The 20,044-nt window shown below is 52.6% G+C and overlaps 6 protein-coding genes across 6 annotated transcripts; 3 read left to right on the top strand and 3 right to left on the bottom strand.

Annotated features, from left to right (window-relative positions):
* Nucleotides 1–334: 334 nt before the first annotated feature.
* Nucleotides 335–5,777, top strand: BO83DRAFT_398753 (MFS transporter; the record flags this gene model as incomplete). Its single annotated transcript, XM_025533280.1, has 12 exons — nucleotides 335–492; nucleotides 589–941; nucleotides 1,003–1,403; nucleotides 1,520–1,888; nucleotides 3,874–4,004; nucleotides 4,069–4,229; nucleotides 4,293–4,385; nucleotides 4,433–4,462; nucleotides 4,520–4,880; nucleotides 4,939–4,976; nucleotides 5,154–5,471; nucleotides 5,533–5,777. The coding sequence occupies 12 exons, from the start codon at nucleotides 335–337 to the stop codon at nucleotides 5,775–5,777; spliced, it is 2,658 nt and encodes an 885-aa protein (XP_025388130.1).
* Nucleotides 5,778–6,411: 634 nt separating this feature from the next.
* On the top strand, nucleotides 6,412–7,074 carry BO83DRAFT_31916 (uncharacterized protein). Its single transcript, XM_025527765.1, has 3 exons — nucleotides 6,412–6,417; nucleotides 6,486–6,684; nucleotides 6,748–7,074. The coding sequence occupies exons 2-3, from the start codon at nucleotides 6,573–6,575 to the stop codon at nucleotides 6,963–6,965; spliced, it is 330 nt and encodes a 109-aa protein (XP_025388129.1). The 5' UTR covers nucleotides 6,412–6,417; nucleotides 6,486–6,572; the 3' UTR covers nucleotides 6,966–7,074.
* A 164-nt stretch (nucleotides 7,075–7,238) lies between these two features.
* BO83DRAFT_337784 (DNA-directed RNA polymerase I subunit RPA49) lies at nucleotides 7,239–9,028 on the top strand. Its single transcript, XM_025528486.1, has 3 exons — nucleotides 7,239–7,450; nucleotides 7,538–7,869; nucleotides 7,935–9,028. Exons 1-3 carry the CDS (start codon nucleotides 7,303–7,305, stop codon nucleotides 8,934–8,936), a joined length of 1,482 nt encoding a protein of 493 aa, XP_025388128.1. The 5' UTR covers nucleotides 7,239–7,302; the 3' UTR covers nucleotides 8,937–9,028.
* A 1,285-nt stretch (nucleotides 9,029–10,313) lies between these two features.
* hemA (5-aminolevulinic acid synthase HemA) lies at nucleotides 10,314–12,763 on the bottom strand. Its single transcript, XM_025529419.1, has 2 exons — nucleotides 12,228–12,763; nucleotides 10,314–12,158 (listed from the first exon to the last, which is right to left on the bottom strand). Exons 1-2 carry the CDS (start codon nucleotides 12,571–12,573, stop codon nucleotides 10,564–10,566), a joined length of 1,941 nt encoding a protein of 646 aa, XP_025388127.1. The 5' UTR covers nucleotides 12,574–12,763; the 3' UTR covers nucleotides 10,314–10,563.
* Nucleotides 12,764–13,352: 589 nt separating this feature from the next.
* On the bottom strand, nucleotides 13,353–13,836 carry BO83DRAFT_31890 (uncharacterized protein). The gene has a single exon (XM_025527756.1). The coding sequence runs from the start codon at nucleotides 13,673–13,675 to the stop codon at nucleotides 13,391–13,393; it is 285 nt and encodes a 94-aa protein (XP_025388126.1). The 5' UTR covers nucleotides 13,676–13,836; the 3' UTR covers nucleotides 13,353–13,390.
* On the bottom strand, nucleotides 13,643–19,272 carry ino80 (chromatin-remodeling ATPase INO80). Its single transcript, XM_025527753.1, has 4 exons — nucleotides 18,543–19,272; nucleotides 17,921–18,466; nucleotides 14,040–17,859; nucleotides 13,643–13,981 (listed from the first exon to the last, which is right to left on the bottom strand). The coding sequence occupies exons 1-4, from the start codon at nucleotides 19,062–19,064 to the stop codon at nucleotides 13,773–13,775; spliced, it is 5,097 nt and encodes a 1,698-aa protein (XP_025388125.1). The 5' UTR covers nucleotides 19,065–19,272; the 3' UTR covers nucleotides 13,643–13,772.
* Nucleotides 19,273–20,044: the final 772 nt, after the last annotated feature.

Genomic DNA, 20,044 nt, shown 5'->3' with positions numbered 1-20,044 from the left:
TGCCATTTGGCCTTCCCAGCAACTAGCTCACACTCGTTCCTTTCTGGCTACTACTAAACTACAGACCACCATATATCCTCGCATCCGCCATAGCCTGACCCGCTGGTGACGATCATACGTGTTGCTGGCTGCTCTTTAGCCGAGGCCGCTTCAGGGACCCTCGATCCCCGACCGTGCTTCCCGTCGCTCTTCCATCACTCACGCCGTCTCTTCGGCTTTCCTTGTGATTCCCCAACCCCATTATTCCTTTTCTTTCTTTCTATTTCACTTCATACGATGAACTGTACTGCTCCCTATATCTGAGAAACTGTTCCCCGATCCTCTTTGCTCCATAATGATCAGTGCCACTAAGCGCTGGTTCCGGCGCAATCGCAAGGGCCTTGCGATCGGAGCTGGCGTGATCGGAGCGGGCTATCTCGCAGGCCAGTACCTGCTGTCCAAGATCTCAGAGGCGCGCGAGCGCATGAGTAGTGACCGCATTGCTCGGGAGAAGTAAGTGATGGGCCTCCCTTACCTCTTCTTATCTCATCGATGTGACCTGCTCGCGTGCTCGAAAACGGTAACTGACGGCTATTGCCTCTTGGCCAGCTTGCGGCGACGCTTCGAACAAAACCAGACCGACTGTACCTATACTGTGCTAGCCCTACTACCGACAGCGGCGGAGGATATTCTCGAGGCACTTCCCGTGGAAGAATTGACCAAGGAGCTCCAGAAGAAGCGTGCAGAACGACTGGCTCGTCTTAACGCTGCCGAAGGAACAGGCTCGGATCTAAGCTCGGTGGGCCCAAGTATAACGGATGATGATCGGCGTAGCTTGTCTAGCTTCCAAAGCGATGGCTTTGTCCGTACGAGTCAATTAGGGGAGTCGACCATCGAGGGGGGTGGCTCACCACGTCCGAAGCGAAACAAGACCCAGCTGTGGAACGAGGTCAAGATAACCTGTGAGTTATCACGTACCGTCGTTTTTCTACAGGAACCGAGGAGTCTAACAGACCATCATAGCTATCACTAGGTCGTTTACGCTCATCTATACCCTGACCTTGCTGACCATCTTCACTCGAATTCAACTTAACCTGCTCGGCCGACGCAACTACCTCTCCAGCGTAATCTCCATGGCCACACCCTCTGCGGATGGTTCGACTATTCGACTCGAGGATCACGATGATGACGACCTCACGCAAACACTTGGACATGACTTTGAGACGAATCGGCGATACCTTGCCTTCAGTTGGTGGCTGCTTCACCGAGGCTGGAAGCAGTTGATGGATGAGGTGCAGGCCGCCGTGACGGAGGTGTTTGGACCTTTGAATCCCCGGGAGGACATCTCGCTGAGCAAGCTGTCGGAATTGATCCTGCAAGTCCGTGGGAAGATAGAGGGCAAGACCGAGGAGGACAGGAAGTACGTTTTCTATGAGCAAGTCTCACTGGCCGGATGCTGACCCGTTATTCTTCTAACAGGCATCGGAAGTGGTTATCTTATGTGCTCCCCTCGCGAGAAGAGGAGGACTATCTGTTGCAGGAGTCCGGGGTTCTTGGAGTAACGGAACCCGCGACACCTCAGACAACAGCGTCGCTGCGCCATCTCCTGGACGAGACGGCCGATCTGATCGACTCTCCGACTTTCATTCGTGTTATGTTACTCCTCAACAACGAATGCTTCCAAACTCTAATTGACCAATGCAAGACCGATGCGTTCAAATCATCCACGCAGGTGCCCACATCTGTTCCTCAGTCCTTCGACTCGGTCGCCACGGTCGTCCCCGCGGCTGACGGCTCCGACACGAAAACGAAGCTGGCAAATGTGTTGGCCGTTCTGGCTCGGCAAGCCCATGTAATCGGAAATGGAACAGCTCCCCCAAACCTGTATCTGACCTCCATTGAACAGGGGGTACGAGAGCTAGAGGCCTTTGCGGCTGTTATATACAGCTCCAACTTTGACTCTGAGCTGCTCGGTACCGATTCAAGGACGCAGCCATCGGGAGTAGAGGCGGGCTTTGATGATCCTACATCACCTGCCCCAGAGATGATTGAGAAGGAGGATGTCAACGAAGAAGGACCCACCCCAGGAGCATCAGTCGTAGCAGTGGACGATGACTCGGCATTTGAGAAGGCATGGGGAAAGGCTGTGGATGATCAACCGTCGAGCAATTGACCGTGTGGCCGTGTGCGGGCTTTTAGAGAATTGTTGGGGAATCTCGGGAATATCTGTGGCATAAAGGGTCCTTATATCTATCCGGCGTCTCATCTCGGCGCGGACTGGGAGAGAGACGGTACGATTGTATGATAGCTCGTGGTGGCGAGTCTTTATTATTTATGACAAGCTAGCTTATATGGGTTATGGGTGGGTGTTCTAGAACCATTACCGGAAGGACGGGCATATCGCTAGATTGTATCATCGTACGCGTCCTCTCAATGATCCTCGGGATGTTGGGGAGGACGTGGGACGAACGAAGGGCAGCACGTGGCCGGCCAGTGCCACGCATTGGACCCAAATGATTAGACATGACACTCTTGTCCCGAGCAGCTTCGGAGACTTCTATTTGCGCACTTATGCAGGTTGTGCGACTAGATACGGCATCTGTGCCACCCGGTCCAGAATTCGTTGCTCTCTCATTGGACCTACATTGTGCATTTGGCTTTTATGTTGCAACCTATGAATTCTGTAATGACCTGAAAGCAAAGATTTCGACAGCACGTAGATACTTTGTTGTCGTTGCGATGTCTATAACTCTTCCATTCTATGATGCCTGAAGCTTAGGGAACGAACTGCTCGAGAACTGCCGATTGTGGGGTAGATAAGCTTAGCGAAGGAAGGAAGGGATCTGCGGGGAAAAAAAGGTGGGTTTGGCACGGCTGCTATCTACTACTACTAAGCTTTAACTGGAGTCCACTTGAGTTAGTCGGCCATGGCTGGACTATTGCTTTTAAAAATACCTACCCTCTACTACTGCTTACTCTCTACTCCTTCTAGACTAGGTCTGTAATTCCGGAACAGGGAATGTGCAGACAGGATGGAGCTTACAGCCGGCATGTTCTCCTCCATTCCTCCTAAACTTTCTCCCTCTCGGCATGTTACATCCGTCCAAACTGGTATCATCTTTGGTTCCAACCCAGATAAAGCCATCATCATGGCCTCAGACTATACAGATAGGATAGCCGGATGAAACCTTCGAGTGGCATAGTCGGGAGGCACCATGGATCGGACAATCATGCTAAGCAATGCCCAGCCTGTCAGGCTATCTGACCTGCGGTTTAGGCCGAAATGGGTAGGATGTATCCGACCCGTCCCAATTCCTCGCTAATGTAAGGCCTCCCGAGTCAATGAGTTAATTGGTCCTCCTCCACTGCCGTGTTCATCACAGCGGCCTGTATAGGCGATTGGTTAGCTTGGATGGATCGTCAGCCGCCATCAAAGCAGTCCGTATGCACTATCAATCTTGTCTGGCACCCCTGCTTGCCCCTCTTGTGCGGTGTCTTTTCTTCTTCTTCCTGCTCCCCTCTGCGTGGCCAATTGTCGTGGTCCTCTCCTTGAAATAGTGTCTCTGCACCTTATCTTGTCTGTTTACGCGCTCTCCTTGACATACATCCCTTGCTTCTCGATTATTGTTATTGCACCTTATATCTGTCGAGAGTACACCCTTGTCAACTGGAGTGATTTGGTCACAACATTTCTCCCCCATCGTGTCGCAATCTAGCGCAGAGACACAGAAGCATACAACAGTATCCATATTTCCGCCCCACCTGTCACAATGGGGTCATCCGAAGGTACAGTTCATATGAATCGAGGTCTCACGAAGACAATAGTGACCTCAGATTGCGTGAACAGAGTCAACAGATCGCTCTCCTCAACCCGAACCCGGATTCAAACCCGAGGGCCACATTGAAGCGCTCACAACAGATCTTCCTCCTCTCACCACAACCACGGAGCGCCGGCTCATGGCCAAGATTGACTGGCACATCGTCCCGTGTCTCTGCGTCCTGTATCTGCTTGCTTTCCTGGATCGGTATATGCCTCTGCTGCCTTGGTAATGGGAAATATTTTCTAATAACGGCTTGTGCCTGGTATAGTGTCAACATCAGCAATGCGGCCGTACTCGGGCTTGAAACGGATCTTAACATTGCTACTGGAACGAAGTACAATACCGCACTCACTATATTCTTTGTGCCCTACGTTATATTCGAGATTCCATCCAATATCTTGCTGAAGAAGTTGAAACCTCATGTATGGTGTATGTATCCCACGTCTATGAGCACCGTTGTGCACCGCTTATAGGGTTGCTGAATGATGACAGTGTCTTTTTGTATGTTCGGGTTCGGCCTCGTCATGATATGTCAGGGCTTAGTCTCAAACTGGGGTGGACTGATGACTACACGCTGGTTTTTAGGTATGAAGGCAATCAAATTCACCGACATAGAACTAATAGAGACGCAGGAATGTTTGAAACGGGCATGTTCCCCGGATGTGAGTGGTCTTTTTCCCCAGCTCGAAGGGCCCTTTCGCTAACAGAGTGCATCCAAGGCTTCTATCTTTTGGGCATGTGGTATAAGCGCAGCGAGGCACAGAAGCGCTTTAGTTTCTTCTTCAGCTCGACCACATTGGCGGGCGCCTTCGGCGGTCTGCTTGCCAGCGGTCTAGGGAAGATGGCCGGACTCCGAGGCTACGGGGGCTGGCGTTGGGTTTTCATCATTGAGGGAGTTATCACTTGCGTGGTTGCCATTGTCTGGTTCTTTATAATCCCGGGGTTCCCAGAGGATGTCAAGTGGCTTAATGAGGAAGAGCGAACGTATATCCAGGCTAAGCTGGCTCGTGATGCAGGGAAAGCTGGGCATAATGCTCGTATGGGTTGGCGCGATGTGTTGGCTGTGTTCAAGGACTGTAAGTACATGCGAGGACCAGAAGGCGCCACTACATTCCTGCATATGCTGACTGAATAATAGACAAGATCTTCCTTGGCGGGTTTATGTATTTCGGGCAGGTTGTCACAGCATATGGTAAGTTTGATTTCCGTTTTAATCCGTGAGTATCAGGAAAGTAGTATATGCTAACAAGCTCAGGATATGCTTTTTTCGCCCCGACTATTATCAAAACCTATGGCTACGGAAGTATGTATATGTTACCACTGAATACGCTGTATACTGAGCTTTTGTACCAGCCATCCAAACCCAACTGTACTCGATCCCACCATGGGCAGCTGCGTTTGCATTCTCAATGGTAATTGCAACGTTTTCGGATCTAACCAGACACCGACTGGCTTTCACTTTGATTCCTACAGCAATTGCTATGGCTGGATTTGGAATACTATTGAATGTACACGGAGAGGCTCATCGACACGTCCAATACGGCGCGCTTTTCATGGTGACCTGTGGCTGCTATAGTGCAATGCCAGTTATTGTATGTTGGTTTGCTATGAACCTAGGGGGTCATCGCAGGCGCAGCGTGGGCACGGCATGGCAGGTTGGGTTCGGGAACAGTAAGTGACGTCGACACAAAAGCATAAAGCGATGACGCTGCTGACATGGGTTATCTACCAGCGGGAGGTATCATCTCCACATATGCATTCCTAGCCAAAGATGCGCCTGAGTATCGGAATGGTTATATTATCAGTCTGTCCTTCATCTGCTTTTCCGCGGCCTGCTGCATTGGATACTTTGTGGCTCTCTGGGCGGAGAACAAGCGACGAGACCGGGTTATGGCCAATGGCGCCCCCGCGGAGCTGCGAGAAGATGAAGAAGAGGTCCAGGGAGATCTGGCGGTGACCTACCGTTACGGCTATTAAGCAATTTTCCCAATGCAGCTGGAGGATCTTATCTTTAATTCTAGCGGACATCTACATTCTACATAGAGCACGATGTTATTCATAGTTATACCGTAGTCGGTAGGGCTAGCTAGGGCTCTCCTTGATAAGACACACGAACAGGTGAAACGAGAATAATGAATCTAAATGCCATTGGAAGCATCCATAACAACCGAGTCCTTTTTTCTCTCAATGGTAATGGGTTCCCACCGCATGCCACGGTACTGAAGGTACACGCACCAGGAGGGTTGATGTCACGGGCAAGGCCCAAAGCGGTAATGCCAGTCTCGGTAAAGCAGTGGATGACAATCAGCGAGCCAATCAGCGCCGGCGCAACACTAGCGAGCCCTTAGCGGCATTGCATGCTGAGTCAGCCACGGCGCACACAAGAAGCTCAACCGCGGCCGCTCTCCATCATTCTTGCAACCATCTCTTCATCCTCGCAGAAGTGTGAGTACCCCCTCCCAGCCTGCACTGGTTGCAGCGCTTTGTCGTCCAGCTGGGCCAACAGTGACTGACTGACTGGTATCAGTTTCGAATTCTCTTCGAAGATGAGAGCCAAGTGGAGAAAGAAGCGCGTCCGTCGCCTCAAGCGCAAGAGAAGAAAGATGAGAGCTAGATCGTGAGTGCTATCCACAAAGCAATGAAGCAAATCAACGCAAACCGGCAATCAACTAACCAGTTCCGCAGCAAATAAATGACTCGCCCACTCCATCTCAGCTCTTCATGTGAACGCTCAGTTTGAACGCTAAACATGACAATTGCGACGACGTCACGATGATGATTCCAGTTATGATCGTTACGTGGTTCGGTATCTCAATCGAGGCCTGTCTGGTCTGCCACAACATTCTCGGTGCAATCGACTTCGGAGCCCGCCGTTCATCTACACATCCAATCCCTCGGGCTCGTTATAACGTTTTCGATCTTCTCTTGATTTCCTTTTGATCCAGACAGTGGGGGTGCGAGTGCCGCATCTTTTCCTTCGGAGGTACGAATGTGTTTGGTGGGGTTGGAAGGCATGGTGGAAGAGTCGAATGGTCTTTCTGTATTCCTGTACTATCTTACTCTTTGCCATTGCCGATGAGCTTTGCGTGGGGACTGGTCAATTTCTCGTGTCCTGGGTTCTATTGGGGAAATCCGATGGAATTCCGGGCCATGGAGAGGTCATGAGAATTTATTCCAAATACCAAAAAGTTTACGACGCACATGATGTTCCTTGTAAATCTTCAAAAACCACAGTAGCATGACTTTGTAGAAAATGATTAAAATCATAATATCCCACTTATCAATCGGGCTATAATGATAGGGCCATATTGGACTAAGAAGATTGTGTGCGCATGAAGGCTACCTGCCCGCCTGGAGTCTTCTCCGCCTTCCGCTCACAGCCCGCCTGACCGCCTTCAACTTTTTTTCGTGGAATTTTCCCTCCACCTGCCCGATAATCTCCCTACCAGTCAATTCTCTCTCCGCGGCGTCGCATTTCCCTTCAATTCCTTATCCAGACATAATGCCGTCCGATAAGGTTGAAAAGAAGCGCAAGCGCGCCTCCGATCGCCATGAAAGGCCTAGCAAGAAGCCCGCGCTCGAGCTGCAAGATCTGCCTCCGCTGGCCTCCAGCGTCGTGGAGGATGATAGCGAACTAGCTCCGGTGATCAGTATGCTGCACCTTTTTTACACATTGCCTCACTGCCCTCATGGTACGGTCATATGGTATGGGAATAATCTAATATAATGCACTTCAGTCACTACTCCCGGTCTCAACGCTCCGCGCAATCTCCGCCTCAACCCATACCTCAAGACCCGCAGCAAAACCTCCTCCTCGTCGTCACGGAACAAGGGCATCGTCTCGTCCGAATTGCTGCTTCAGTCCTCCGAGCACCCCAAGCTGGACTTCGTGGGTCGCGAGGCCGAGGAGGATGCCGACTCCCAGCTCAAGCACTATGTCGCGGTCGTGGACCCGGAGAACAAAACCTGGCAGTTCATCGAAGTGCGGAAGATGACCCTGCGTGGCGCCGTTCGCAAGATGAGAGCAATTGACGAAGAGTCAGAGGAGGAGAGTGAAGAGGAAGAATTGGTTCGCTCAATTCTGTCCCTCCATGGTCTACACCGGACATTGGCTGACCATCCAAATCTTACTAGAAAACCATGCGCGCTCAAAGAACAGAACTCACCAACACCTTCGGTACCAAACAATCTCGCAAGGCCGCTCAATCGCTTGCCGAAAACGCTCAGCTCTCCAACGTGCCCTCAGGCGCTGCCTCCGCCGCCGAAACCGCCATCCTGGGCGCCATGCCCGCCGACGCAGCCACAGATATCGCCTCCAAGGCTGCCGCCCTGCAAGCGCAGGTTCAAGCCGCGAAGCCTCTGCCCCAGGCCAACCTGGACGCTGCACACCCGTCAGATGTCTACCCGCTTGACGTCCTCGTCCCCAACGGCCTGGCCACCCTGCGCCAACTCCCCAACGTCAAAGAATGGCAAGACAGCGTTAACTCCGGCGCCGCCGTCAATACCACCTCGCGGTACGTCTCCCGCCGCGTCGAAGCCGTCGCCCTCTCCGGCAACACCACCCACCTCCAGATCCTCCGCTTCATCCTCCTCCTCCTGGAACTCGCCCGCGGTCTTCGTCCTGGCCGCGACAAGTCCGCCGGTCCCGGCAGCAAGCGTCTCCCTCCCCGCGAAGACCTCCGCCGCATCCTCTCCGGTGGAACAATCAGCGAGAACTCCGCCAGCGGCGACCAGATCGCGGACCCCGTCATCGACGCCGTGCGCCGCAAATTCGCGCCCCAGGGTGCTTCCCTCTCCAAGAACGACATCACCTTCCTCCACACGACCATCTGCGCCCTCTCGCTGCACATCCCGCCCCAACCTTCTAAGGACGGTGGTAACAGCTCCGCCGGCGGAAACGCCCCCAACGAGCTGGCTACCGATCCCTCGGATCTCCGTGATGATCTGCGCCTCGATAACGTGGCGATCACGCAGTATTTCCGCGAGTTGGGTTGCCGCGTTGACAAGCCCCGCGAGTCGGAGTTTGCTAAATGGGGTATTAAGGGTGGTAAGGCCGAGGCTGCGGCTAGACGGGTTGCTAGGTTGAAGATTCCCGTTGAGTTCCCGAAGGTTAGTCGTGGTGGTGGACGGAGGTAGTGGACTTGATGGAAAGAGGGTTTGTTTGGGTGTGATTGATTGATTGATTGTAAGTTAGCATTATATTTCTCTGTATGTATGGATGGATTGGCAAAAGAACGTCGTTTTTTTCTTATCTTCTCATTGCTCTGATTGGTTAGCTGAACCAATTTGATTTGGCCAAGCTTGCAGTATTTCACTCGTAGATCAATCAATAATCATTTCTCCCTGGTGTCTCCTAGTAGACATTACTGGTACTAACCTACTCAACGTACATCTGATGTCTGACGGACTCAATTGTGTAGTAGTAAAAAACAAATATACTAGTGTTCCAGCATGACATAATATGTTAGGTGATATATACCTTCACTTCTCAATCACCAAGTATATTTAGTAGTAAAGATTCAGGACTACCAACTCAACCCCACTATAGTAGTAAAAAGCCATAACTTAAGTAACAGCGATGAAAGTGAAAGACTACTTAACAACTTGAGTACGACTAGTAGTACTACCTTCAATGGTAATAAATAGTCTCTGCAACTCAATTAGAATATCCGGACTGTAGTACTAGTCATTGTGTGTAAAATATTTTCATCTACACTACGAAGAAGTTACTCAAGTCACGACCATTACTATGCATCCAAGGTCCATAGTTCATTGCACTTTTTATAAGTTCTTTTTTCTTTTCTTCCTTTTCTCTTCATACATTACTGATTTATGCACCTACTTCTACTTATTAACCATGATATAATAGATATTTCTCGTATTGCTACCACACTACGTAGTAGTAGTAGTAGTAGTCGTAGTAGTAGTCGTAGTAGTAGTCGTAGTAGTAGTCGTAGTAGTAGTCGTAGTAGTAGTCGTAGTAGTAGTCGTAGTAGTAGTCGTAGTCGTAGTAGTAAAACCTGATATTACTTCTACAAATCAACTACCCAATAACCCATTCTCCCTCTTCAATAATATATTAACTATTCAGTAGTAAGATTTCAGTAAAAACCTCTTAATAAATAAGTCATGTGGTACTTATACTATACTTCTGCTGAAGTGGATATGATATCATCGAGTGTGATGACGATATGAACTCCAACCCATATTAAATCAGTAGGGGGTGTTCTGAAGTAGTAGCCTTATTCGGATCTCCATCTTCCCCATGAAGCTGGACGGTCAGTTGTAGGGATTTTAGAGGAAGCTCTATGTTATCATTGAAGCTGGCCAAGTCTTTGAAGGTCCATTATTTACAGGAATACTGCATGACATTGACGGCCGTGCTGGTTGGTAACTACTATGTACATTGACGGCTGTGATATTGAATACCCTCTTTTCTACACTGGTATAGTTGTCTACAATGGGAAAAGGCAAGGTACATACTACATCTACGATATACTAGGAAGCATAACTGCAGCATAATGAGGAATAGACATGATCATTCGATCTAGAACCCAAAATCATCGGTAACGACTGGCCGGTTCCATGTGTCTTTATCCACCTTCATATTTCATATTATAGTAGGCAAATGTCCAGAGTCTGGTCATATGATCATGCTGGGGGTTTAATCCGCCAGCAGAGGGAGAATAGTAATAACAACGATCAACTGTGCTGGATGTGATAACATCCAGACCACCACCTTATTAGCCTAAACCGGATAGGCTTAAGCGGCAGCCACTCCCACAGGGATCGAGGCAGCGGCAGGGCGCACCGGAATGGCGGTCTGCATGCGGGAAGCGGCCTGGGAGAGCGCCTCGGCAGCGGCAGTCTGGAACTCCCGCGTCACGGCAGCTTCGACGGTCTCGCTAGGCTGCAAGCCCAGCTGCGCGTCCTCCCAGATGGGCTGGTTGGCGGCCTCGGCACCCTCGACGCCCACGCCGACGAAACCACCCTGGGCCTCCCAGTCACTAGCGCGCTTGATGCCCAGGTCGTTCCAGACGGTCTGCAGAGCCTGCACCAGGTGGTCCCGGTGCTCCTTGACGTGGCCGGGGGTGGGGGTGATGCGGAGACGCTCCTCGCCGCGAGGCACGGTGGGGTAGTTGATGGCCTGCACGTAGATGCCGTGCTCCTCGAGCAGCTTGTCCGAGGCCTGCTTGGCCACCTCGGCATCACCAACGAGGAGAGGGATGATGTGGGATGGGTTGGGAATCACCGGGATGTCCAGCTCCTTGAGTGATTCCTTGACTGCGCGGGTGTGCAACTGCTGCAGGACGCGGTCGCGCTGGTGCTGCGCCTGGTATTTGATGGCGGTGTCCGCTCCAGCCATGGTAGCCGGGGGCAGCGAAGTTGTGAAGATGAAGCCGGGGGCGAGAGAGCGGATGGTGTCCACCATTGCCGCCGATCCGGCAATGTAGCCACCAACGCAACCATACGCCTTGCCGAGAGTACCGGTGATAATGTCGATACGGTCCATGACGGTTCCCTTGGTATCACGAGGGTTGGCCGTATCCTGAGAAGCGTAGATGTCGTAGTCGAGGTGCTCAGCCACACCCGCACCGTGAGGTCCGTACATACCCACGGCATGAACTTCGTCGAGGAAGGTGATGGCACCGTACTTGTCGGCCAGATCACAGATCTGTTCGATCGGAGCAATGGAACCGCACATACTGTAGACGGACTCGAAAGCGATAATCTTGGGGACGTTCAAAGGAAGAGATGCAAGTTTGGTTTCCAGATCGACCAAGTCGTTGTGCTTGAAAACCATCTTCTTGGCTCCAGAGTGACGGATACCCTGGATCATAGAGGCGTGGTTGAGGCTGTCGGACAAGATGACACAGTCGGGCATCTTACTGCCCAGCGTCGCCAGAGTCGCATCGTTGGCCACAAAGCAGGAGCTGAAGACCAGCGCAGCCTCTTTGTTGTGGAGTTTGGCCAAAGTGCCTTCGAGAGCAACGGCGTGCTGGTTGTGACCGGAAATGTTGCGAGTACCTCCGGCACCGGCTCCGTAGTTGTCCAGGGTCTGGTGCATAGATTTCAGCACCTCGGGGTTACGACCCATACCGAGGTAATCGTTGGAGCACCACACGGTCACCCTCTCTTCAGGAGAAGCGGTGTGGGCACGGGGAAACTCCTTGGCCAGGCGATTGATGTTGTTGAAGTAGCGGTACGATTTGTCCTTGTGTTTCTTCTCAAGCTCGCCCTGGTAGAATGCATTGTAGTTGAAGGGCGTGGCGTTGGGGGCATGGGGACGAGGGCCGGGCACGGTAGCGGCGGACGGTTCGAATTGCTGCTTGGTGATGCCGGAAAGACCGGGGTGAGCTGGGACAATGCCGTTAGCATATAAATGGGTGTTGAAGCTGTAGGAAGGAAATAAGAAAAAGTACTAACCTCTCTGTGACTCCTTGTAGACATTCGGGGTCACATCAGCGCCATTGCCAGCGGTCGAATGCAACGCTCTCTTGCCGACAGTGGGCCGGAATTGCTTGGGGTTCAGGCCCGCCACACCGGCAGTATAAGAGGTGAACCGCTTGGTGTGAGCCAGGCGAGCACTCTGCACCGCCAGAGCCTTGCTCATCACTGGGCAGCGACGAGCCAGGACCTGGAGGTTGGACATGGTGCCTCCGCCAGGGCTGATGCTGGGGCGGGTCGCGGTCGACAGTGAGCGCAAAGTGGTCGGGGAAGTGCGCTTGAGGAACGGGCACATGGCCCGGGACTGCTGGAGAAGCGACTCCATGGAGACTCGAATGAGCGGGCAGACAATTCGAGATGGACAGTGCAAGCCGAAGGGATGAGATAGCCCCTAATTGACGATCAGGGAGCTGTGGAGGAATGGGGAGAAGAAGAAGAAGAGGAGGGTAGTGAAGAAGAGAAGAAGGGAAAAGGAAGAAGAACACGACAGGATATCTTGGAACTTTCAAGATTTGGGAGGGGAAAAATTACTGACCTCCCGATTACGGGACTCCATGACCGGTAATGAATGTAATTTTAGGTATGACTCGCCGAGGCTGACGATCGAGGCGCCGCTGATTGGCTGCTCGGCAGGCCGGCATGGGGGGAGAGCTTGCTGAGTAAGACGAACGGGCCACTCACGGCGCACATCAGGCCACCCGGTCTTTGCTCGGCAGGAAAGTTGGTGAAACCCTGGGATCGGACAGGTAATCAGGGTGTGACTCCTTGAAGTATACATCTGTCTCTTACTGCATTGTCTTCTGCATTATCCACTGCATGTTGGGATGCGGAGATGCTCGTTGGCGTATGCCATCCGATGAATCGGGCAATGTACTCTGTACAGGAAATAATACTACATAATACGTGTTGGGGACGATCGTTACAGCGCACGGGGGCAAAAAGTGCGGAGAAGACCGATCTAGTAATCTACTACTGCAGTCACCGGGATTACTCATCCCCTCAAGGCCCAGAACCACATGCCATCAATAATCAAACCCCGAGCGAAAGAAGGAACTTGCAGAAATAAGATGAAGTTGAAAAATGTATCCCAGTTCCAAATCCAATCACATGTAGAACAATACAAACATACCACATCCATCCGTCTATCCGTCGTCTGTTTCCCTCCTCGCTGCTGCTTTTTTGGATGCCTCATAATGACTAAGCTCATGTCCATCCGTCTCATACATTACCGCAATAGTCTGCTCATCACCACACTGCCGCCCTAACCTAATGTCTCGTGTATCAAAATGCTCCTTGTTAATACATGACCTCGGATAACATAGCCCGAAGCCGAGGAAAGAAGTGAAATGAAGAAAAGGTGTTCGAATCGCAAAATAAATAAAAAGGAAAATGGTAAGGATGGAAGAACCTTTAAGAAACTTGGGCATAAACAGGAAAGACAAGAGGGAATGTTATCCAAACGCCGCCAATCCGTCAAATCGTATGGGTAAAACGAGAGAATGAAAGTGCGAATGTCTGATCGGATCAGCTGGGACCCAGGCCTCCATCGCCGTCAATGAGACGCAGTCGCTCCTTAGTTGTCTTGGCGCGCTTGGATGTTCCCTTGCCCGATCCGCGTCCACGTCCACGCTTGGGTGCCGGTGTGGACGAGGGCGTGCCCACGTTCTCTGCGGTCGACACAGGAGTTGCTGCCCCGGATGGTTTGGCACTGGCATCGTCAAAGTTACCCTCGCCTAGGAAAGTTAGAATTCATCTCAAAGCTATACGTAAAGTGCGTAGGGAAAGGCATACCTTCGTGGTACATATCATCCAGCGTAATGTCCTTCTTTCTCTTCTGAGCTGCCTTCTTTCCTCCGCCTTTGCCCGCACCGAACACTTCGCCGCGGTCCAGAGCCTCCTTCTCCTTCTGCTCAATGAGCTCGGCTTGCTCATCGTCGGCCAACCACATGGCAATATCTTTCGTGCGGCTCTCCCGGTTGCGCGTGTTGAAGTCCACTCCTCCAGCCGCGCCACCTGTGATGACAACCCGCTGGACCTCTTCCTTCTGCAGGGCACGCTTACGAATCCGCTCTTCGATGGTACCCCGGGTAATCAGTCGATACACCGTAACCTGCCGTGTCTGACCAAGACGGTGGGCACGGTCCATGGCCTGAGAGTCAATAGTCGGGTTCCAATCCGAATCGTAGAAGATGACGGTATCGGCCGCAGTCAAGTTGATACCCAGACCACCAGCACGAGTGGACAGCAGGAAGACGAAAATTTCAGGGCGCTGTTGGAAGTCAGCCACGGTGTCGCGGCGATCCTCCAATTTGGTGCTTCCATCCAAGCGGCAGTACTTGTAATTGCGGTAAGTCAAGTACTCCTCCATCAGGTCGATCATGCGGGTCATTTGGAAGTACAGCAGTACACGGTGACCGCCTGCCTTGAGCTCGCGAAGCAATTCATCCAGCTTAGCCAATTTACCAGAATCGGTGACAAACCGGCGCATGGATGGCACTTCAATGTGCGTGTAACGGCCCTTGACGGAAATCGGCGCCGGAAGCATGGGGCCAAGCGAGTACGGGGTAGGGTCCACCTTCTTCTCGATAATCTGTTCATCGACCTGTCTTGAAGGCGGGCTATACAGTGCGTGTCGAACGGAGACATTGAAGAGGGTGTCCTTTGCTTCAATCGAGGGGACATGGCTCGAGGAAACCACAGAGATCGGAGGTGCCGATGCGGCAGGACTGACGCAGGGCTCAATGACGTTAAGGCCTTCCCGCTCGTACGTAGATTGCGAGACGGTCATCAAGTCCCGCATTATTCCCTCTGCGGCAACTTCATTGACGGCGTGCTTATCATTGCGATCGACGATGTTGAACAGTGTATGCGGAAGGGCGGACTCTGCCAGCTCCTTGTCGTCATCGTAGGCAACGTTTAGCCGGGATAACCTGTTAACCTGACCCCGACGGCGGACTGCTCGCTCGAAGACTCCGAGGTGCGATTGCTCGTACGCTTCACCAAGTGATGTATCAACAAAACGCAGGAAAGAGAACGCTCCGTCGTCCTGAATGCTTTGCTTCATATTCTCCGGGGTAAAGATATTCATCAAGTGGTTCAGGTATCGTCCGCGGAACCCGGCGTGAGGATTTTCAGCGCCCGCAATGTCGACACGACCGCCTGCACCGCAAAGAAGGCGTGGCATGGGGTATTCAATCAGATTGCGGGTTGAGTACCTGACATCGACGTTGCTGCCTTCCCGAACAAACGACGCCGTCTCGGCAAAGTAGGCGGTAGAGAAGGGAGACTTTGTTTCGGCACGCTCGAACAGGTCAGGGTGGTTACAGACCTTACGGAACTGCATGACCAAATTCATCAGGGTCGTACTGTCGGCCTCGTCACCGACGGCAGCCTTTTCGATAAGATCCATGATGCTGACGCGGTTCCGTAGATTGGTATAATAGGCCCGCTGGCGATAGGTAAGATCACAGAAAATGTCCTTTTCGACCTTATCTCCAAGCTCCTGCTGGACGTGCTTCTTCACACGACGCAGCATGAAAGGTTTCAAGATCATGTGTAGACGCCTCAGCTGATCCTCGTTGAGTTTCGTGTTACTCTGAGCATGAGATTCAATATCCTTAGAGAACCATTCGCTGAACTCGTCATGAGAATCAAACAATGTCGGCATGATAAAGTGAAGAAGGGCCCACAGCTCCTGCATATTGTTCTGAATCGGTGTACCGGTCAGAAGGAGACGGTTACGGCAGTGGAATCCAAGCAAGTTCTTCCATCGTGAACTCTGCGAGGACTTGATGGCCTGAGCTTCGTCCAGAATCATGTACTGCCATTTCACCTTCTGGAAGTACTGAGCATCAAGCACGACGAGCTGATACGACGTCACCAGCACGTGGAACTCCGATTCCTTGGTGTAGGTGATATGCTTGCGGTCCCAGAACTTGCGGAGAATCTTACGATCCTTGGCAGAACCCCAGTAGGGAAGCACCTTGATATCCGGCACAAACTTGGTGATTTCCTGCTGCCAGTTGTGTAGGGTTGAAGCGGGCGCAATGACCAAAAACGGACCCCAGATATTGTGTACCTCGGCGAGATAAGCCATGACGGAGATGGATTGGATGGTCTTTCCCAGACCCATCTCGTCGGCTAGGATACCGTTGATGCCTTGCTCGTACAAGTTGACCAGCCAGTTCAGACCCTTCAGTTGGTACTCCTTGAGCTTAGCGGTAAGCATGTTGGGCTGCGAGATCTCGATATCTCCCAAACTTGTCGGGTTTTGGAAGTTCAGTTCGCCCTCATCCAAGGCATCCATCTGGTCCTGATTAGAGTTGAAGGCGCGTGCTCGATCCTGCGCTTCCTGAACAGCATTCTGGGCGTTAGCCATGGCGGCCTGCCGCAAGGCGGTCTCGTCTTCGGCATCAAAGTCAAGATCCTCAAAGTTCGTAACTTTAGTGCCTGCATCAGCAACACTGGAGGGCATGTCGATAGTATGATCCTGACCCTTGCCGGGCTGGACGGTCTCACCCGTCGTTTCCACGGCTGTGTCCCCGGCAGCATCTTCTGCGCCCTTGATTTTTCGGCCAATGAAGTGAGAATACAGTTCGGTTTGGGAGATGAGGAAGTTAAGCTTGCGCCTTTGACGGTTGGCTTCGCGTTCTGCTTCCGCCTTCTTAGCAGACTCAATCTCTTGCTTCTCCGCAAGACGGCGAAGATCACGCTCCTCTCGTTCGTTACGCTTCCAAAAGGACATCATCTCACGCATGGTGCGCTTGGCGCGGGCTTGAGTATCCTTCATACTCTTGTTTGTGCGTTCCTGCCACTTGCGGGACTGCTTGCTAGCCAGCTGAGCTGTCTTGCGTAGATTCTCCTGACGCGTGCTGAGGGACAAGGCCTTGATGCGGTAGACTTTGGGAATGTCTTTCCGAGCAATGTCACGCCAGATCTGCTCATAAATCTGGTTATAGCCTTTAGTCTCGTAGGCGGACAAGGGCGTTGGCGTGGGCTCCTTGGAGCGGCCACCTTTAACCTCCTTCTTGAGAGACTCCTTTCGGGGGTCCTCCTTAGGTGCGATAGGCAGAGGTTCGTCATTCTCCATAGCGGCAAAAGCAGCCTCTGCAGCGTCCTTTTCGGCCTGCTTTTGCTCTTTCGACTTCTTTGGCCGGGTGACCGGTCCACCGCGACCGGACTTACGTCTCGACGGCGAGCCCCGGCCAATGTGGAAGGAGCTGGTAGTGCCGCCTTCGAGATTGGGGGCCAATGGAGTGACCTCGCTGATCTCCTCTGGGGCAGTGATCCCCTCGAGAGCTCTCTTGGTGGTCTTGATCTTCCTTTGCGCCCGTTCAGCTTCACGAAGGAACTTGGCCTTCTCCGCAGAATCCTGAGCTTCGTGCGCCTTGGCCTCTGCTTCCTTCTTCTTTTGCATCTCCATGCGCACCGTGTTCTCACGACGCCGCTTGCGTTGCATGTCCTTCTTGCGCTCCTTTTCATCCTGAATTTCTTTCGCCTGGACTTCAGCAACGACGGATGCTTCGTTTGCATATCGGAATCGGTCCATGCCGGCAGTCGCTTGTTTCTCGAGGGACTTGCTGAGCTTGACAAGGAAGTCATTTCGGCGGCGCTAGAAGCCGTGTCAGTAAATCCAGAAGATTTTGCATATGATGTAGAAGTCATTGCGTTACCTTGCGTCTCAGGATTTCGGCCTGTTCAGTAGCAAAGGCACGTTTCTTGCCCTTGGCGCGATATTCCTCCCGGAACCGGTCGTAACCAGGGGCTTCCACATCGCTCTTGTCCGCTTCGGCCATATCAGCCAACGCCTTGTTGAGGGCTTCTGTCTCCCGTTCAGTCATCGCTTGCCGAGATCCGGCACCACGAGGCTGAGCGAGCGTTTTTGAAGACCCAGAGACGCCGTTGGCCACATTGGAGGCCCGTGAGTCGGCAGTCTTTTGCTCAGTTTCCGGTGGATTGCGACGGCGTTTCTCCGTGGTGGGCTTCTTCTCCAGTCTCGGTAGAGAGGCGGTGAGAGGCGGTGCCCGGTCTTTGGACTTTTGTGACGGAGCAGCTGAAGCTACGGGCGGAGGACTGAGACTGGGTTGGGCTGTTGCTGCGGGCGCTAGGGGAGTTGGGGTAGCCTCGGCAGAAGATTGTCTCGGGGGAGGAGCGCGCTCCTCAGTCGGTCCGGAGAGAATGCTGGCAAAAGACATGGGATCTGCTGCCCTCGTCGGTTTCTAGACGTAGCAGAGCATCACAGCGTCAGTCAATGTGTAGGGAAATGTGGCCGTGACTAACAAGGGGATAACATACCACGTCCTTGGGGGGTGAAGACGCTCGTGGCTCGCGCACCACAGAGGAGGATGGATAACCCATAACACCGTGAGTGCCCATGGAAAACTGGGAATCTGTCTCCTTCTTGGGTGAAGTTTGGGGATGACTATCGGGCCGACCAGCGGGATGGGCGTGGGACGGTGTTGAGTGACCGTAGGGAGATGCGCCGTTGCCTGACAAGACGGCGCCAGGATAGGGCCGCGGAAGAGCAAACTGTGGGTTTCCAGCCGAAGAATGTGCCTGGTATTGCGACGGCGGTTCCGAGGGATGAGATGACGGCGGCGCGGCGCCGTTCAATGGCGGCAGAGTGCCTGGCAACGGGGAAGGCGCATGGGAAAAGTGAGGGCTCCTGGACGAGAAGGCAGGAGGCGTCTGGGGTGGATGTTGCTGGTATTGCTCATTGTTGGCGTAGTAAGGGCGGCTTTTAGTCGGGGGGGAATAAACCGGATAGCGAGACTGCTGCGTGGGAGATTGAGGATTATAAGGCGGAGCCCCCGTCATGGTGGCCGCGTGTGCCGGGGAACGCGGCGGGCGAGTGTTAGAAGATGGTGCCAGCAACAGGGACCGCGAAGGCGATGGGGTGGCTGGAGGAGGAAGGGGAGAAAACGTGTTCGGGGCGAACAAGGACCGTTATGAAGAACGAGGGCAGGCCATGCGCGAAGGGGGTTTCGAGAGGATTTATCTCAGGAAGATCTCGATGGGGGGGCGATCACGCGTCGGGTTGGTTGCCGCAGCTGGTCCCAGCTATCTGCGGAAGGAATTAATTCTGAGAGGCCTAAATGGGGAGAAGTGGAGAAGGAAGGCTGGAGGTTATTGGGAGGAAGGATGGCGATGATATGAAGGCAGGAGATGATGGGGGGAAGATGGAAGAAAAAAGACAGGGAAGAGATGAGGTGGAAAAGGGAGGATCGCCTCACCGGATTGACAGGAATCTTCGGAGGGCTCCAAAGTGCTTGTGGTGAGCGAGCCAACAAACCCTCCACGGGTCAACCGTTCCGGACAGGATGCGACAAGAAACACAGGCCCAGCCAAGCCGTGAATGGGCTACCCGATCGGGGAATGGTCCTGGGCCGGCAGAGAACGAACGCTACTTGAGAAACCCAGCAATGTTCGTAACGGAGACGCTCAAGATGAATTGATGGAGAATTGGGATTGGGATTGAGATTGAAATGGGGGAGGGAGTGAGGTGGATGTGGATGTGGATGTAAATGTGAAAGATGGGGGAGGTGAGCAGCAGGTAAGGGGAAAGAAGAGTGGAGGATGATGATCTCAGTTCAGTTCAGGTCTGGTGTTGTAGTGTAGTGTAGTGTAGTGTATCGTACCTCAGTTTGAGAGATACCTTTCCTTCCTTAGCTAGACGTGGTGGTGGTGAATGGGGTCGTGCTCCGGGGAGGAGATGGCAGAATACATAGATGATGATGAGAAAAGATGGAAGTTCGAGATGGAGATTAGTCTCACTAGGGATTGGGATTGGGATGGAT

The sequence above is a fragment of the Aspergillus eucalypticola genome (assembly GCF_003184535.1).
Source record: "Aspergillus eucalypticola CBS 122712 chromosome Unknown BO83scaffold_12, whole genome shotgun sequence".
NCBI lineage: Eukaryota > Fungi > Ascomycota > Eurotiomycetes > Eurotiales > Aspergillaceae > Aspergillus > Aspergillus eucalypticola.
This window is presented reverse-complemented; position numbering and strand designations above follow the sequence as displayed.

Excerpts from the sequence above, each read along its gene's own strand:
- BO83DRAFT_31916 (XM_025527765.1), top strand. The coding sequence starts at position 6,573 with ATGATGATTCCAGTTATGATCGTTACGTGGTTCGGTATCTCAATCGAG. Across the intron at positions 6,685-6,747 it reads AGCCCGCCGTTCATCTACAC|AGTGGGGGTGCGAGTGCCGC; the intron begins ATCCAATCCCTC and ends TTTGATCCAGAC.
- BO83DRAFT_337784 (XM_025528486.1), top strand. The coding sequence starts at position 7,303 with ATGCCGTCCGATAAGGTTGAAAAGAAGCGCAAGCGCGCCTCCGATCGC. Across the intron at positions 7,451-7,537 it reads CGAACTAGCTCCGGTGATCA|TCACTACTCCCGGTCTCAAC; the intron begins GTATGCTGCACC and ends AATGCACTTCAG. Across the intron at positions 7,870-7,934 it reads AGAGTGAAGAGGAAGAATTG|AAAACCATGCGCGCTCAAAG; the intron begins GTTCGCTCAATT and ends AAATCTTACTAG.
- hemA (XM_025529419.1), bottom strand. The coding sequence starts at position 12,573 with ATGGAGTCGCTTCTCCAGCAGTCCCGGGCCATGTGCCCGTTCCTCAAG. Across the intron at positions 12,159-12,227 it reads CTACAAGGAGTCACAGAGAG|CTCACCCCGGTCTTTCCGGC; the intron begins GTTAGTACTTTT and ends GCATTGTCCCAG.
- BO83DRAFT_31890 (XM_025527756.1), bottom strand. The coding sequence starts at position 13,675 with ATGCCCAAGTTTCTTAAAGGTTCTTCCATCCTTACCATTTTCCTTTTT.
- ino80 (XM_025527753.1), bottom strand. The coding sequence starts at position 19,064 with ATGACGGGGGCTCCGCCTTATAATCCTCAATCTCCCACGCAGCAGTCT. Across the intron at positions 17,860-17,920 it reads CCGAAATCCTGAGACGCAAG|CGCCGCCGAAATGACTTCCT; the intron begins GTAACGCAATGA and ends CACGGCTTCTAG. Across the intron at positions 13,982-14,039 it reads GGATGATATGTACCACGAAG|GCGAGGGTAACTTTGACGAT; the intron begins GTATGCCTTTCC and ends TAACTTTCCTAG.